At 36.8% G+C, this 17,602-nt stretch overlaps 3 protein-coding genes and 2 pseudogenes across 6 annotated transcripts; 4 read left to right on the forward strand and 1 right to left on the reverse strand.

The window, feature by feature from the left end:
- The first annotated feature begins 798 nt into the window (after positions 1 to 798).
- On the forward strand, positions 799 to 2,412 carry LOC147532766 (uncharacterized). Its single transcript, XM_086649984.1, has 2 exons — positions 799 to 1,275; positions 1,360 to 2,412. The coding sequence occupies exons 1-2, from the start codon at positions 799 to 801 to the stop codon at positions 2,410 to 2,412; spliced, it is 1,530 nt and encodes a 509-aa protein (XP_086506110.1).
- Positions 2,413 to 3,265: 853 nt separating this feature from the next.
- LOC147532767 (uncharacterized) lies at positions 3,266 to 8,534 on the forward strand. 3 transcript variants are annotated; one of them, XM_086646728.1, is made up of 5 exons: positions 3,266 to 4,900; positions 5,845 to 6,664; positions 6,870 to 7,010; positions 7,302 to 7,547; positions 8,306 to 8,534. In XM_086646728.1, the coding sequence occupies exons 2-5, from the start codon at positions 5,849 to 5,851 to the stop codon at positions 8,306 to 8,308; spliced, it is 1,206 nt and encodes a 401-aa protein (XP_086502854.1). In that variant the 5' UTR covers positions 3,266 to 4,900; positions 5,845 to 5,848; the 3' UTR covers positions 8,309 to 8,534. The 3 variants fall into 3 exon arrangements, with proteins under 3 accessions (XP_086502854.1, XP_086502852.1, XP_086502853.1); XM_086646726.1 differs by having other exon boundaries at positions 4,106 to 4,900; positions 8,244 to 8,534; XM_086646727.1 differs by lacking the exon at positions 3,266 to 4,900 and having other exon boundaries at positions 5,684 to 6,664; positions 8,244 to 8,534.
- Positions 8,535 to 8,677: 143 nt separating this feature from the next.
- On the reverse strand, positions 8,678 to 10,267 carry LOC147532768 (histidine biosynthesis bifunctional protein hisIE, chloroplastic-like; annotated as a pseudogene).
- Positions 10,268 to 11,557: 1,290 nt separating this feature from the next.
- Positions 11,558 to 13,572, forward strand: LOC147532769 (small ribosomal subunit protein eS27y-like). Its single transcript, XM_086646730.1, has 4 exons — positions 11,558 to 11,746; positions 11,911 to 12,012; positions 12,508 to 12,536; positions 13,275 to 13,572. Exons 1-4 carry the CDS (start codon positions 11,744 to 11,746, stop codon positions 13,399 to 13,401), a joined length of 261 nt encoding a protein of 86 aa, XP_086502856.1. The 5' UTR covers positions 11,558 to 11,743; the 3' UTR covers positions 13,402 to 13,572.
- A 2,000-nt stretch (positions 13,573 to 15,572) lies between these two features.
- Positions 15,573 to 17,596, forward strand: LOC147532770 (ethylene-responsive transcription factor LEP pseudogene; annotated as a pseudogene). Its single transcript, XR_015227391.1, has one exon. The product of XR_015227391.1 is annotated as an ethylene-responsive transcription factor LEP pseudogene (transcript).
- The last annotated feature ends 6 nt before the right edge of the window (positions 17,597 to 17,602 follow it).

Raw genomic sequence — 17,602 nt, forward strand, 5'->3', positions numbered from 1 at the left:
GGGTGTAGAGGAAACCCATATTTGGGCTTATTTTGAGATATGTTATAAATCAATGAATCCTTATTTTGAGCTTCAATGCCTATTGATTGTCATTTCATGTTGATTCTATAACCTTATTATCATTCATGTATTATAATTAGATATTTCATGCTTTTATTGATTTATTAGATGAGATATGCCTTTTAGATCTTGAATGATAGTGTAGGAAATTAGTTTTATATGGTAGTCAATCATACATTCTTGATTTTGAATTGTGTTATTAAAGAATATATTCCGAAATATAAATAATTTATTATGTTAGATTTTGAGTTATACATGAGAAAAGGGATTTGTTAATTAATGCATGTTTTAAGTAGTCCATTTATGTGGTGAAATCGAAAACCCTAGATTCTTCTTCTCATCTTGATTTCATTCTTATTAGTCTTTTAGTATTGCTTTCTTTTTAAAATAGTTTCTTAAAAACAAATCAAAATTAATGAAAGGGGGTTTTAATTCGAGATTTAGATAAAATAGCTTGTCCTTGGGACGATACTCGATCTTATTTTCAATACTATAACTTGACCCCGTATACTTGCGGGAATAGACCTATTTTTAGGCCTATCAGCTGATTATCTTGTTCGTGTAAAAGCATCACTTGAAGCAGTCAAGTTCCTTGTTAGAGGTGGAATAGCGTTTAGGGTACACGATGAAGGGGAAAATTCTACTTATAAGGGTTATTTTCTAGAATTTATTGAAGCTTTAGAGAGAAACAGTGACAGAATATCATAAGCATTTATAAATGGTGCAAAAAATTGTAAGATGACTTGTCCCTCTATTCAAAAGGAACTTGCAAATGCATGTGCGGTAGAAATTGTTACGAAGATAGTTGGAGAAATTGGAGATGGTTTTTTTTGTGTTCTTGTCGATGAATCTGGTGATTGCTCTAATAAAGAGCAAATGGCGGTAGTTGTGCGGTTTGTTGATGATAGAGGATTCGTTGTTGAGCGATTTATTGGCATTGTTCATATTGAGGATACTACTGCACTATCTCTTAAAGATGCTCTTAGAAAATCGTTGGGGGGCTTTGGATTGTGTCTATCTAAAATTCGAGGACAAGGATATGATGGAGCAAGTAATATGAAAGGTGAATTTTGCGGATTGAAGACTTTGATTCAAAAAGAAAATCCACAAGCCTATTATGTGCATTGTTTTGCTCACCAACTTCAATTGGCTCTTGTTGCAATGGCTAGGAAGTATGAATATGTTGATTGGTTTTTTCTTGAAGTGTCTCGTATTGTGAACTTTTTAAGATTTTCTAACAAACGACAATCTTTGCTTCGTAAAAAACAAGTTGCTCATTTTGCAAATATAATCGAATAGGAGTTGGTGGAAACGGGTACCAGATTGAACCAAGAGTTGTCTATTGCAAGAGCGGGCGATACACGGTGGGGATCTCACTTTCGTACTCTTAGTAGGTTGGTTGATTTGTTTACTCCCATTATTGAAGTTCTTGAAGATTTGGAAAGTGACAAAAATTCGAATGGTGTACCAACAAGTTTGTTAATTATTATGCAAACATTTGGTTTTGTTTTTATGTTGCATTTGATGGTTGAGGTTTTATCATGGACAAATGAGTTTTCTCAAGCATTACAAAAAGCGGATCAAGATATTGTGACTGCCATGCAACTTGTTCAAGTAAGTAAGAACAAGCTTCAACAAATAAGAGATAGTGGATGGGAAGCATTTTATGAAAAAGTTGTGAGTTCTTGTGGAAATCTTGGAATCGATGTGCCCGACATGGAGTCAAGGTATGTGAAAGGTAATAAATCGAAAAGACTTGCTTCATTTTTGACAAATCTCCATTATTACAAAAACAATTGCTTTTTACATGTCATTGATTTTGTAATGAAAGAGTTGGGTGATCGATTTACACCGGAAAATGTTGAGTTGTTGAATTGTGTGGCATGTTTGAACCCTTGTTCTTCATTTCAAGATTTTGACCTTAATTCACTTCTGAGGTTGGCAAGATTCTACCCAAATGACTTTAAGGATGTTAGTGATAGGGAGTTGTCTAGCCAACTTGAGACTTACATTGAGTGTGTCAAGATGGACGATAATTTTTCGAATTTGAAGGGTATTTCAGATATATGTAGGACTCTTGTTCGTACAAAAAAGCACAAGACATTTGGATGGGTGTACACTCTTTTGAAGTTAGCTTTGTCATTACCGGTGACTACCGCAAGTGTTGAACGAGTATTTTCTGGTATGAAATATGTGAAAAATCAGTTGAGAAATCGAATGTCTAACCCATGGCTTAATGATTGTTTAGTGACATTTGTGGAGAAAGATGTGTTTGCTACAATCGACGATAAAGATATAATCAAGCGCTTTCAAGGAATGAGTAAAAGGAGAATGAATTTACGCTTGGACTAGAAAGAGATTTTTATTTTGAGTTGTAATTAAAACATTAGTATATTTGATTATGTAATACTCGAATATTTTTTTTTCTATAATATTTCGGCATACCTTGAGTTTTATTCCTGGATCCGCCCCTGACGTAGCCCCAAACTATGCGATTTTCACAGAGAGATCTATACAGTCTGAGAGAGAGAGAGATGTGGAGAGAGAGACTGTGAGAAAGGGAGATAAAGACTGCGAGAAAGATATAGATAGTGAGAGAGTTATGTCTACAACGAGATAAATAACGAGAGTGATCTACAATGAGTGAGAGAGATAGAGAAATATAGATAAAGGGAGATGTAGATTTAGAAAAGAAATAGTCAGTTAGAGCGAGAGTGAAAGAAAAAGGGAAAAAGAGAGAGAGAGAGAGAGAAAGAGAGAAAGAAAGCAACAAAAGAGAGGGTAACAATGAGTTAGAGAGGAGAACAAAAGAAAGAGAAGAGGTGGCGATGGTGGTCGGAATAGTGGTGGTCGGAATGGTGGTAGTGAGAAGTTGTGGCAGTGAAGGTGATAAAAAAGATGAAGATTAGGGAGCAATGTTTGATCAAGTGAGTTTTCAGACTAAAATAAAATAGAGTTAATTCCTATTTGACCCTCTATTTTCTGTAAATTCAAATATGGCCCCATTTTTTAATGTAAACGTCAGAACTACCCTTCCTACAAATATTTTTTCAAAATAAAAAACATGAATTTCCACCTCACCTCTCTCTCCACCTCACCTTTTTCTCTCTCTCCACCTTACATCTATCTACAACTCACTTCTCTCTCATAGGCGACTTCGAGAGAGAGAGAAAGAGGTGAGTTGCAGAGAGATGTAAGGTGGAGAGAGAACGAAGGAGGTGAGGTGGAGAGAGAGGTGTGATGGAAGTGAGGTGGAAATTCATGTTTTTTATTTAATTTTATTTTGGAATAATATTTATAGGAAGGGTAGTTCTGACATTTACATAAAAAATGGGTCATATTTGAATTTGCGGAAAACATGGGGCCATAAAAGAAGCCCGTCAAAAAATAGGGGGTCAAATAAGAATTAACTCAATAAAATATTCCCCCGAGAATATACAAAAAAGATGGATTCCCTAGAGAATTTATTCCCCGTATATTATTCTTTACCAAAGCTGCAACTGTTCTTTTATGGGATATTCTAAAAACTTAAGTTTTTTTACTCCCAAAATTGGAAATCCTATAGTATCAAATAGAAATAAAAAAGTCAATCTCAGTTGACTAATTTTGTAGAAAATTTGTATTCATCGAAGATTTTTATTTATTCCTCAAAGCCGCGACCAAACAAATCTTTGAAAAACTTTTGGTTTTAGTTTTTTTTTATATAAGCAATAACTAATGAGATATTGGTCAACAACTCTTGGTTGGAGTGACAAGAGGTATAGTCTTCCACTTTAGAGGTCAAATGTTCGAGCACACGCTGAACAATTAAGAAAAACCAATGAGATATTGATATTTTTTAAGTTTTCATTTATGATCAGTAAGCACAAAGTAGATGGTTAAGAAAAGATGAAAAAGATAAAGAAAAAGAAAAAAAGAGAGAAAAATAAACTAGTTATTTTCTTTTCGGGTCCCTAATTTGTGACCAGTTTCTTTTATGCCCTCTTATTTTTCATAAATTAAAAAATGATCTCTTTTTTTGTAAAACTGTCAGTTAACTTTAACACATGATATTTCTTTTTCTATTAATTTATTCTTCGTGTGTTTTTTATTCTTCCTCTAACCTTCTCTCTTTTTGTTTGCAGATGTGAGAGAGTTGATATGTTCTTTTTAACGGTTAATTTGATTCACCAAATCTCAGAAGAGAGAAAGAGAGTAATAATGGTGAAATTATATGTACAAGCAGTACTACCACGAGATCTAAATAAGAATTGGTTTGTGTATCGAGGTGTTAAATAGTATGATGATAACTTTATCCGGAAGATCATCTAGTTCGGCCGAATTAAGATCCTAACTTTTTTTTGGTTTTCCGTTAGTTAGACTCCATGGATATTCTGCATGAAAAAAAAAACTGCCTTTAAATCTAATCTCAGAATTTCTTTCTTCACCCTTACAACTGCCATTAAGGCAATCTTTAAATTCCTAACTTTTCCTTTTGAATCTATCCTCCTCCTTCCTTAAATTTCATCTCAGATTGGATGAAGATGAGAAGGTTTCAAAAAAAAACTGTTTCAGAAGGAGTCAGATAACGTGGGTTTATTCCGCAGCTTCAAACAAGGAGGAGGGTCAATGGAGTCATAGTTCTATAGATTTTTTCCTTTTCGAGAAAGTCTTTCTTGGGTGGGAGTGGGGTCAAGACCCAAGAGATCCATCTTTTAAGGGAAAAAAAAAATTGTGTCAGGCGATGAAGTCAACTTTATCTAGCAAATGGGTTGGTGGTGACACTATTATGTCTGTCTTCTCTCTACATAAATGCTTTTCAGGCTCATCCTTGATCATTACTGCAACTGCACACCCTTCTGTAAGACCTCTCTCTCTCTCTCTCTCTCTCTCTATTCTTTTATGTTCTCTGGTTTTTAATGTTCTCAGCAGCTGGTTTAGAGTGATTAGGTCAAATTAATGTTTTCTCCAAAGCACTCTTATCAGTTTAAATGTAATAATAAGAAACCTGAAACTCACTATTGCCATACTAATAACTATAACTTATCCAAATCTATTGAATTTTTCATGTTATTTTTCCAATTGATTCCCTTATTTTTTATATATATTTGTCTTGCCTTTGAATTCAAAGTAATCAATTGATTAAAATCGCCAGATTTTAATTAACAAATCAATCTATGCCTCTGATCATTCCCTGATTTTTCTTAATTCCTTCTCATATTCTGTTCTTCCTAGATGTTTGTGTGTGTGTTCACGTGCGTGGGTATTGTTAAGTTTGTGGTATTCCAATTCAAAATCAATTGGCAATGAGTTGGAGAGGACCCAAAACTTAACATGGTATCAGAGTTAGGCCCACACGTGATAAGCTTGAAAGCCACGCGTGCTCCATGTCACCCAAAACAAAAAAAACACATGTTAGGCTAACCACGCCACACGTGAAGGGGCGTGTGAGAATATTCCCACATGGGAGAAGGGGTAACTAGCAACCAAGAATATACATCAGGCCCTCTCCACTCATAGCCAATTGGTATTGAGTTGGATATTGACCACAAACCTAACAGGTATATCAACGGCGACAATGTTTGCCTGAAAAAGTGGACCGGAATTCGAGGTAGATGGATTGTGCCTGACCAATGAAGAGATGAAAATAGCACGAAATCAAGCCATCCACCTTTGATTTTGGCCTACTTTTTTGTTCACATAATCATTTCCTTGTATATATGTGTGTGTCTGTGCACAGGAGCTCGAATTGCAGCAGAATCAGTGGTTTAAGTGTTTAACCATATCTCTTTATTACCTCCACAGGAAAATGGTGTGCCGTCTTTTATCTTTGTTGTTTCTATTTGAAATATTTGTGTTGATATTATATGTTGGCGCTTCAAAATCGGTAGTCAGACACAAGAATGGAGAGAAATCTGCTGTGTTCTTGTCCCCTATGTTTGTGCTCGGACCAGGGTCCGTGGGCAATAAAGTTTACTACAATATTGGTTTTCCGAAAGGTCATATTGCTCTCAAGGAATTCAATGCTGAAATAGTTGATGAAGCCGGGAAATCTGTCCCTCTTCATGAAACTTATATTCATCACTGGCTCATTATAAAATACCATGCTCCTAAGAATAATAGTCATAAGGAATCTGACGATTCAAAGAATATCATTGTCAGAAATAGTGGAATATGCGATAATCTTGGTCAGTACTTTGGGCTTGGATCAGAAACGCGACGAACTGCTACACGTGTGCCAGATCCTTACGGGATAGAAATTGGGGATCCGACTTCTATTCCACATGGGTATGAGGAGAGATGGCTATTAAATATTCATGCTATTGATACAAGAAGTGTGGAGGATCGACTAGGATGCACAGAGTGCAAGTGTGATCTCTACAATGTTACTAAGGATTCGGATGGCGGACCTTTGCCATTAGGATATACTGGGGGCTTAAGTTGTTGCTACGATGAGACCCAATGCCGGTTAAGAAAAGGACATGGAAACATTAAGAGAAACCTATATTTGAAATATAAAGTGAGGTGGGTCGATTGGAAACACACAATTGTGCCTGTTAAAATTTACATACTCGATGTCACTTTTACTCGGGAAAGACGGAATGATGTTATAGGTTCGTGTAAGGTATGTAACTATTTACTTCATGTGGGATACCCAAATAAAATAATTTTTGAGATAATCAAATGGTAAACTTAATCAACCAAAATAGTTGCTATTCATTCAACTATATTTTCTTTTGATCAGTATCCCTATGAAAGTTCCAAGGAAATTAAGAGTTTTTTCTTTGAAAATCTAATATCGAGCTGCAATGAACTATGTTCTAATGCAGGTGGAATACGATATTGAGGCGTGCAATAAGACAGGCATAGCTAACAAAAAGACAAGCATGGTTATGCCGAAAGGTGGTTATGTTATATATGGTGTTGCCCACCAACATACAGGGGGAAGAGGGTCGGCTCTATATGGAAAGGTAAATTATGCACACAAACAAGAAATGATTAGTAATAACATTGGTTAAAGCTCATTCTGTCAGAGCAATCTCAAACTTCCTATATAGATTTTTGATAAGTACCCCAAACAACATTGGTTATGATCGAATATCTAATCAATATCTCATTGCTTTCTCATTCTACTTGCTCATCCTTGTCTTCCATTGCTTATCCTCAATTTATAAGTTTTTTACTTCATACTTTACAGATAAGAGAATTATTAGAAATGTTAACATACGGTTTGCATTTTCGTGTACGATGAATTGATATAGGATGGTCAGGTCATATGCTCTTCTATACCAAAATATGGAAAAGGCCGTAAAGCAGGCAATGAAGCTGGGTATATCGTGGGGATGTCGACTTGCTATCCTCAACCTGGGTCTATCAAGATATCTGATGGGGAGACTGTGGTTTTGGAATCCAATTATAGTAGCACCCAAAAGCATACAGGAGTGATGGGTCTCTTCTACCTTTTGGTTGCTGAAAAACTACCGCAGCCAGTACACATGGAAAAACATGTATGAGTTTTCTTATCTCTTCTATCTTTCCTCCCACATGTATGTGTGATTTCATCTTTGTTATTAAAATAGTATCTTCCCCCGAGGCACGAGTTAGACTCACTGTCCTGAATACTTGAAGCGCCTCTGCTATCGTCGAAATTGGTATTACTTTTGAAGTATGTTAGCAAGTCCCCTAGGATTCAACTGTTCCTTATCGTCAAAATTAGGCACTTCTTAGACCAAGACCAGGACACAAAGCGGGGTCACCGACCCGACTCGCAGGTGTGCACATGTGAGAAAGAGAAGAAATGGTGGTGTGCTTAAGGTAAAGTGTGCCACTAAAATGATGGCTCTCTCCTCCTGAGAGCACTATTGTAACCCAAGGGTCCACAGCCCTTTCACCCAATTTTCTTAACTCAAACTAGTTTTTCTCTTTCTAAGATGTGTGATAAAACACTTTGTTTGAAGTTTCCATTTACATGTTAGGAAATAGGAAGAAAAAGGTTTTACACTTTATGCTATAAGTGTTGTTAGTACTAAAGTGGTTTTTGTTTGTTATGGGTAAATAGAGTTCCCTCCAAAATGTGAGCTCCCTTTAGCTCATTTTATTCAAATACATGCATAAAAACTAACAATCTTTTACCGCTACTCTATGTGGAAAACTTGTTCAACTCCGACTATATTTTCCATACAATACATGCTTTGTTTATGCAGATGAATTGAAGCTTCAAGTTGTCTAACTATAAAATGGTCGTTGGTTTTTGTTGGAGTTGCAGTAGCAACTATTGTAGGTGTTGGATACAAGCGTAGAGATGAAGCACAACGAGGGTACGAGTCGTTAGGAATAAAATCATGTTTCTCTAAGACCCAGTCTATCAATAGAAAGAATAAGATCTCTTAGTTGTTTCTTTTTTGTTTGGAATGTTGCTTATTAGTTTTTGTTACCTTGTTCTGTGCAAGAATATGAGATGATTATGAAAATAATTGATCTAATGATTTGTTTCATAAGATTTTGTTCCAACTTATTTATATTTCTTCTTCCATTGAAGTTTGATTGAAATTTATTGCCTTCATTTTGGATTGCACGGATGTTGACTCTTAGACTGAACTAGAGATGAACCTATCGATGTTAGAGAAATGGTGATATAGCAAAACTTAAAAACAAAATAAATTATAACATCTTTGATTCATATTGATTGTCTGTGCAAATATAATGTAACATAAATATAAAAACTAAGACAGCATCAAGAGTGCTGACGTCTGAGAATACAAAACAAAAAGAGATTTCAGTTAAACCAACTCATTTTCGGCTATTTTTTTCCTCAATGCCCGACCGGGCGAACCTCTGCCTCAGAATTTGAAGAACCTCTTCAGCTTCTACATTCTTAAGTGCTAGTAGGACCATGGCATGATACAACACATCTGCCATCGCGGAGGCAGTTCGTGATTTGACCTCCTCTTCCTCTAATGTCCGACATAACTCATCAACCTCTTCTCTGCAACAAACCATTTCAAACGCACAAGAATCTATTAGTCCGAGTCAAGAACAATGACTGTGGTGAACAGAATATTAGTAACAAAGTAAACAGAAACATTTCACATCGTTCTTTTCTTTTTATAAGCGAACCATATAAATATAGCCACCAACAATGGATCTCATATGGCCATAGATCAGATAATCACCACTACGCATAAACTCAAGAGTAACACAAGAAATAGGCCATAATTTGTCATGAAGCTATATGCGTTTTTCCTAATAAATCAAAACAAGGATACCTTATATTTTACCTAAAGTATGCATTTTACGAGTAGCTCATGGTCAAACAATAGCCGCTTCGTCCATGAAGGCTTCACACCATCAGTTGCTCCTTCAACTTTACGTTGGGCAATAGTAGACTCCAACGAGTATAAGGTCGTCAACGCCAAACTGTTAAGTTTGTGGCCATCCAACTCAAAACCAATTGGCAATGAGTGGAGAGGACCTATTTATATTCTTGGTTGCTAGTTACCCATTCTCCCATGTGGGACTATTCTCACACGCCCCCTCACGTGTGGCGTTCTTTGAGCCTAACACGTGTGTTTTTTTTTTCTTTACGGGTGACGTGGAACACGTGTGGCTTTTAAGCCTATCACGCGTGGGCCTAGCTCTGATACCATGTTAAGTTTGTGGCCATCCAACTCAAAACCAATTGGCAATGAGTGGAGAGGACCTATTTATATTCTTGGTTGCTAGTTACCCATTCTCCCATGTGGGACTATTCTCACACAAACTAGAGTTCTCTACCTATCTTGAGAAAGAATTACCCAAAAAAAGAAGAAATGTGAATCATCTCACTCAATGTTACCACCTAGAGGAGAAAAGAGCGAAAGAAAGAAAGCGCATAGGACTCCAAAATGGGGAAGGAGAATGCACCTCCGGATGTTTGAGGACATCATTGAGTGATAAATAATAGCAAGTCTCCGACCCAGTGTGGCAAGTTGGGCCATCGGGCGTTCCCATATATATTATCTACATATTATCACTCAACGAAGCATACTGAATCACGATCGCAATCGAGAAAGATGTCATGGACATTGATGAAATTCATAGACGTCTCTCCTTTAGTCCATAGAGATGATCTTGACTATAAAATGTCGCTTATCGAGATGAAATGGTGGTAGAAAGTGCTTCTTTATTAGCAAATCCTTGCATTAGCTCCTGTGTCTACATTTTGTGCTATTGCTACTGCTAAACCTTTATCATCCCATTTCACACCCTCCAACAATTTCTCTACCTATTATATTTACTCAATACTATTAAATTCCACCCAAATGAACTTCATTCATAATTTAGAGAGAGAAACTATATACATATATATATATATATATAGAGCGAGAGAGAGAGAGAGAGCATATGAACCTTTGAATCGATACCAAGTTCGTGAGCAGATGAATGGATTGATCCAAAGATGTTACCCCTTTTATTGGTGTACCTGATGATGTTGTTTATGCCATTAGAGAAGGAGAGAAGACGATGATGATCTGATTCCTCTAGTTAAAAGGCGACTTAAGGAGGAGCAGGAAGATGAAATCGCCATTTCCGACGACGAAAAAAGCTTCTTCACCTGGGCCAAAATCAAAATCGACGATTTGGAAATCAATTGGATAAAGGGAAATTTTAAAAACGCCCCCTTATAAGACTTAAAGGCACCAACTTCACTCACAAAGTCACAAACTTGAGAGAAGCTCCTTAAAACACTTAAAAGTGGCGCCTTTAAAACTCCCCATGGATAAATCTAGGGGCGACTCGAGCCGAGCCGATGTCAGTACTAAGATGTTCAAGCTCGGCTAGTGTCTTTAATTGTTTGTTCTAGTTCGGTCGAGTAATTGTCCACCTTCTTGAACTCGACTCGTATATGTTTGAAAGAGCTCGAGTTCGCATTGTTTTAAGCTCGTTTATCTAACTACTTCAAATTAAAAAACTTCCTAAATTATCAATCTACTTCAATGGTCATTTATCACATGCAACAATAATGATTAATGATTCATATTCCAATAATTTTTTAATGGTTTGTATTTCATGTACAAGTTTCAATACTAATACGTAATTATGTACTACACTATTATAGGTAGTATGTTAAACGAGTTGTTCACGAGTAGTTCGGGATACACTAAAGAATGATCAAACTCGACTCATTACATAAACGAGGATGATCTTGTGCTCGTATTAAGCTCCTACTCCGTACTCGTTAATAGTCGAGACAAGGTCGAGCAATAGTCGAGTCAAGCTCGAGCAACTCATTAAAAGCTCGACTCGGGTACACCCCTAGATAAATCCCCGATTTGCCTTGGCGGCGGCTTTACTAGAAGCAAAGCAGTGGGCCAACTCGACTGGAACTGGTCCAATGAGCCTCATATGAAGCCTTTGGCCCCTTTTACTAAATGAAGAAGCCCTACAGATGAACGGACGGCTAAGATGTGAAATCCAAGGAATGAAGGGTTGACAACACATTAGGTATTTCTTATAAACGAGGCCCAGTCCGAGAGCCAACGGCGAGTGCAGAGAAAGAGAGAGAGATGAGGTAAGAGGAAAAGGATGGGGCGCCTTTAGAGACACCCTCCTATAAATAGTTGGCTAAATTCCAATAACTTCATCTTCCACAAACATTAGTCGGTTGCCTGCCGCTGAGAGTTATCTAGGGTTTCCAGAGTCGCATACTAGTATCTCCGCCATCATGGTAAAGTTAAATCTTCATCAGTTTATTTTATCTTTCTCCTCTCTCCCTCTCTTTAGATCATATAATCATCTTTAGGTTTTTATTTATCAAAATTCCTATTTATATATCGATGCCTGTTTCCTGATCTGATAATGACTAAATTATTGGTATTGAGATATATATAGGTTCTATCAAACGATGTGGATCTGTTGAATCCTCCAGCAGAGCTAGAGAAGAGGAAACATAAGCAGAAGCGTCTTGTCCAGGCACCAAATTCCTTCTTCATGGTAATAAATAATCATTTCAAACCATACTAGTAATAGTTTCTATCGCCTCTATAATATGATTATCTGATTTTTGACCTATTTCTTTATCGACCGTCATATGTGTAATAACTCCGGTATCTATTTCATATGGTTCCACAGTGGGATTATGAAAATCCACTAGAATCAACTGAGCCTATTAGATGTCTCAGTTGCCGGTTATCTAAAATAATGCGCCATGCGCCGGGCTATTAAGTTTGGATTTATACACCCGGTACTTACTTTCTGACACTGTAGTATTTGAAGAAGTTGTTGTTCGATTCTAAATCAAATTTGCAACAAATACAAATTGATAAAAATGTTACTGTTCAATTACCGTCATTTTACTTTTTTGGAGTCTTATATACTAATTTCTACTTACTAGAAAAATAAGTGACTTAAGATTTCATATGTTCTATATGAATGAATGAGATAACATTTTGTGTTGGTAGTAATAATTTTGAACTTTGTATTTTGTAGGATGTCAAGTGCCAGGGATGCTTCAACATGTAAGTAGTGTTTAAACACTTCTATGTCTGAGTCTTGGATTGTTTATTTGGTAGTAATAAGTTTGAACTTTGTAGAAAAGTTCCTTCGATATGGACCGGCATAAAACCTAGAGTGTGACCCTAGGAACCGTTAGCTGTGGCCTAATTTTTTGGCCTGGCTCATTTATGTAATGTTTGCCCTAGTCTTACTAAGCGCCTTATAGCTATAAGCCAGTTTTTGGTAGAGAATTCATGTAGGCGGGAACTAAGCAGTGCGACTCCGAGTCCGAATCAGAGGCTAATACTCTATTGTAATAGCTGAAGTCCAAAACTAAACAACTAGTAGACTATAATAACCTAGGAGGTGCCGTCCTAAACTTCAACTTTCTCTAACTATTTAGTTAGGAAATAGATTATCAAAAATAGCATTCATATTTGACAAATAAAGAGAAAAACAATCATACCCTAGTTATACCTTAGTCACTTGGGCTAACCTTAGACTCGGCTGAGACGTACTGCTTTGAGGTGGGATGATCCAGGGGTACTGCTTTGAGGTGGGATGCTAGGATTAGTGGGTTATGTATTCAGGAACTCTTAAGAAACTTTGAAATTATGTTCCTAGTACTTATTATTATTCATTCCACTAGTATTTTTGTCATGAAGTAGGTTGTACAACCGAACAACTTGAATCTAATGTCTTCCTGTGATTTTCTGATTTTACTGTTCTTGGTCATAACATGAATGAATGTTGAATGGCAGAACGACCGTGTTCAGTCACTCCCAGACAGTAGTAGTATGTGGGAATTGCCAGACAGTGTTGTGCCAGCCAACTGGTGGCAAAGCCAGGTTGACTGAGGGATGTTCTTTCAGGCGTAAGGGTGATTAAGCTTCTCCTTCTCCGGTGTTGCTTCTATTACTATTGAGTTTTGCAAATTACTAGTAGTTTTTTTTGTTCTTGTTTTGGGTTTTCACCAACTTGGCTAGCTATGAGAACATGAGGATTTGTTTTAGTGTTTGGAAACTTTTCTTTAATTAATCGAATAGAGGCTTGCAGTTATTGTCCTGTCAATACCAACTTTATTACCTTCGTGACTTGTGACCTGGAGTGTTAGTTCTGCTTTTACATCAAACACAAATGATCAAAACATAAATTATAAATCGTGCGCGATACTACAAGTCACATTTGCACCCATCTATGAAGAAGAAAATCTCAATAATATCATAAATCTCAGAAATTGTGCACGATATTATCTATGGAGAAGAAAATGTGAAGCAAACAGGTTTTTCTTTCATCCCTTCAATTTCTTTTGATTACTTTGAAATTTTCAACAATTTCGGTCGAGATGTCAAAGAAATTCGATGAAGTTGTGCAGGATATAACTGCAACTCTCATTTCGTGCACCTATTCTAAAAATTGTTTTAGTCCGTTTGTACGTATTGGGTTTCTTGATAGTAGCAGAGTTTGACAAATCCCTCATGCACTGTGAAGCATAGACTAGAACAACTGTTCTTGGTATATGAGGAGATTTTCACTGTTGGAGAAGATAAAACATTAAGGTGTTGTTTGTTTTTTAAGCTTTTCAGATCTGAAATCTGAATTGGGATGTATTCAGATTTCAGATGTTTGTTTTTTTCCTTCAAGAAAATCTGAAATGTTTTCTGAATTAGGTCATTGTCTGAATTAGCTGAAAAGTAGTTCATATTTTTCAGACTTCAAAACAAGTCTGAAAACTAAGGTCCATGGCTGTAATGCATTAAATGTCATTTATACACCCGTATAATTTTTAGTCATTAGTATTTTATTTTGCACCACCACTACCGAGACAACCACCAACACTGGTACAAAATCCTTCACCAGGAATCAATCCTCCACCATCACTGAAACTACTACCACCACCGATGAGACGACTACTACCACCACCACCTTCCACTGAAACCACCACCAAAGGAGTACAAAACCCCTCACCACCACATCAGAAACCAATCCGCCGCCGCCATAACAGGAACCAGACCGCCAAAACTAGAAATTGACCCCCACCAGATCATTACTTATGCCCTGGCTAAAGTCTCAAAGATCAGTTGAGATATAGGGAGAGAGAGAGAGATAGAGAGAGAGACGGAACCCTCGCCAGATGTGGCGAGGGTTTTACTTCATCAATATGTTAGAGAGAGAAAGGTTTGAGAGATAGAGATAGAGATAGAGAGAGAAAGAGTGAGAGAAAGAGTGAGTGAAAGAGAGCATCTGAACCTTGCCTGAATTTCATCGTCGGACCTCTATGTTTTCTGTTGGAGAGAGGGGGGTTGTGTTAGGGAGAGAGACGGCAGAGAGATGAGAAACAGAGAGGAAATTGAGTTTAGGGTTTTCTGTTTGTATTTATAACCAAGGCAGGGGTGAAAAATTAGGGTTTTAGTTTTGGTTTTCAAAAATTGTAATAAGGTTATAAATGTCAAAATATTAATTCAAACTTATTAATTCAGACATAAAAAACAAACATCAAGTTTTCAAAATAAATTTCAGCCTGCTGATTAATGCAAAAAAAAAAAAAAAAAAAAAAAAGTTTTCAAAATAAATTAGGTAATTCAGATTCAGTAAATTCAGATTCAGTAAATTCAGATTCAACAAATTCAGATTCAGACATTAAAAAAAAACAAACAGCACCTAAATTCGCACTACCAGGGATTTGCTTAGCCTTTCTGCTTGCCCCATCTAGGTAGGGCATTTGTTGCTTGCTAGTAGTAATATATTTTACTTGGCTAAAATTGGTGGCAAAACTAGCAACCCAATAGTTGCTCATATTGTAATTGAAGTCCGATCCTATGTTCTACTAAATAGGTTCATAAGAAGAAGAGGAAGCATAGATCAGGATGTTACTAGTTCCATCCCGAGGCAACGGAAATCTACCCTGATAATGAAAAAGAGATGTCGATTTATCTGTTAATCCCTCGTCTCTTAAACTGTTTCATGAATTAGAACCCAATTTATGTCCATTAGGTAACGTAGATACTATTTGACTTACCGATTAGCATCTAGGTAATATACCTAATTCATTGAAAACAAAAAGTCTACTTAATATGACAATATTTATAGAGTAGTTTGGTGAAGTTGTCTCACAAACTCGACAAGTTCAAACGAGTATATAACCACAGAGATAAGCCGGTGCTGAGAAAGAATTGTTTTATACTTGTATAACCAAGAATATATATACAAGAAATTGCATTCATGCATGAGAGGAGCAGATCCAATATAAGAAAATCCAAACCCCACATTGTGTGCACATGGGGGCAAAGGATATGACTTTTTCAGACCCAATAACAAAACCTCCTTCCATGTTCTCTCTTCTTCTTCTTTCACTTTCTCTATACCTCCTTCCAATGCACCTTCAATTATATGTCTATATATATGTAGTGAGAGAAAGAGAGAGATTAGTGAAAAGATAAAGAACATTCTTTCAAACAAGATTCCTTGTGTCTAATAAGTAACACTAATTACCCCCTGAGGAGATTAGAGAAAGGATCAACCAAGAGGTGACTAAATATAAAATTTCAGTCCTCATCTATTCCTGGCTCAGAGCCCTATGACCACACACACACATTGTTGTTAAAACTTTACTTCATTGTCCAAACAAACAATAAATTGAAGATGATCTTTATCTAAATAAGCTACTAGTAGGTAATCTGCTTTATGGGTTAGTGTTTATTTACCTACTACTCTCACATGCAACCCATTTTGTCATTTTGAATGTGAACATGCACATTTTGATGCTTCAAATTTAACTTTTATTAAAAAATTTAGACGACCAATTTCCATTTTTAATTAGAGAAACTGTTTGTTGCTTTTGGATTCAATTAATCTGCCTATTTGATTAAATTAATGTTCTCTTAATTAATCTCCTAAGCCTCTTATCAATGTTGTCTTATTTGAAAGACCAGCCCTTAAAAACCAACAACTATTCATAGCCTCTTAGTAATTACTCAGTTTCTTGCTAGCTCAAAGGAGAAGAAATGAAATAGAAGAGAAAGATACTACTTAATATTCGCTTTCATTTTGTCATGGATTCGAGAAAGGTAAGACCCAAATCTTCGTCTTCGGCTTCGTCATCTTCAGAGGAGAAGAAGAGCAAGAAAAAACAACAACAACAACAAATTAGCCAAGAAACAAGTGTGAAATTCCTGGGGGTAAGAAGGCGGCCGTGGGGAAGATATGCTGCAGAAATAAGAGATCCTTCGACAAAGGAGAGACATTGGCTAGGCACATTTGATACGGCTGAAGAGGCCGCCTTGTCTTACGATAGAGCCGCTCGCTCCATGCGCCTTGCTCGAGTCAACTTCGTTTATTCAGACATGCCACCCTCTTCATCCGTCACTTCCATTCCCTCCCCTGACGACCCAACTAACAAAACCCTTCCTCCTTTTGTCCTTCATAATAATAGTAATAACACCCAAATGCTTTACTCCACTACTCATGACCACCAAAATCTGTCTGATCATTTTTCGGCTCATGAATTTACTGATCACGGCAACGGGTCTTCGTGGTCTGCCTCTCAACAACAGCAGCAGCAGCAAATGGCACAGCAGTACTATGACAAAACACATGAGCTTCCACCTTTCCCCAGCTCCATGTCACATCAGGAGGATTGGCCTTCTAACTCCAGTTCTTATTATGGGTATCAAGAGCAACCAAATACTACTAGTGCTGCTGTTGCTGCTCCTGGATTTGATTCAACGGGGAATGGTTCGTGTATGGGGTATGACATTACGGGTGAGTTTGTGCATAGCCCGCTCTTTGGACGAATGCCTCAGGTATCCGATACAATTCCAGGAGTTTCAGATGGTTTTGATTTGGGTTCTTCTGCTTATTTCTTCTGATATTATATTTGCAGGGTGTTGCTTCCGTTTATGTATTTAATTTATATATATTCTCTTCTCTCTCTCTCGTTTTCTTTTCTTTTTTGCTTAATTGGAGTTGTGGTTATCTGTTTATAGCCTGCAACCAAAGCAATCTATATATTTTCATTTGTACTCTTTAGAACTGTTCTTATCTGCTCCTCAATTTGTCTTTTAAATATATCTTCCACCTAAAATCCATC

This window comes from Eschscholzia californica, unplaced genomic scaffold (assembly GCF_041429995.1).
Source record: "Eschscholzia californica isolate CP2 unplaced genomic scaffold, dmEscCali1.0.p SCAF_6, whole genome shotgun sequence".
Classification (NCBI taxonomy): domain Eukaryota; kingdom Viridiplantae; phylum Streptophyta; class Magnoliopsida; order Ranunculales; family Papaveraceae; genus Eschscholzia; species Eschscholzia californica.

What these genes read in the sequence shown, in the direction of transcription:
- LOC147532767 (XM_086646726.1), top strand. Translation starts at nt 5,849, where the DNA reads ATGGTGTGCCGTCTTTTATCTTTGTTGTTTCTATTTGAAATATTTGTG. An exon ending in ATGTTATAGGTTCGTGTAAG is followed by an intron (nt 6,665 to 6,869) that starts GTATGTAACTAT and finishes GTTCTAATGCAG; the next exon opens with GTGGAATACGATATTGAGGC. An exon ending in GGTCGGCTCTATATGGAAAG is followed by an intron (nt 7,011 to 7,301) that starts GTAAATTATGCA and finishes GAATTGATATAG; the next exon opens with GATGGTCAGGTCATATGCTC.
- LOC147532766 (XM_086649984.1), top strand. Translation starts at nt 799, where the DNA reads ATGACTTGTCCCTCTATTCAAAAGGAACTTGCAAATGCATGTGCGGTA. An exon ending in TTCTTGAAGTGTCTCGTATT is followed by an intron (nt 1,276 to 1,359) that starts GTGAACTTTTTA and finishes ATAATCGAATAG; the next exon opens with GAGTTGGTGGAAACGGGTAC.
- LOC147532769 (XM_086646730.1), top strand. An exon ending in CACCAAATTCCTTCTTCATG is followed by an intron (nt 12,013 to 12,507) that starts GTAATAAATAAT and finishes TGTATTTTGTAG; the next exon opens with GATGTCAAGTGCCAGGGATG. An exon ending in TGCCAGGGATGCTTCAACAT is followed by an intron (nt 12,537 to 13,274) that starts GTAAGTAGTGTT and finishes GTTGAATGGCAG; the next exon opens with AACGACCGTGTTCAGTCACT.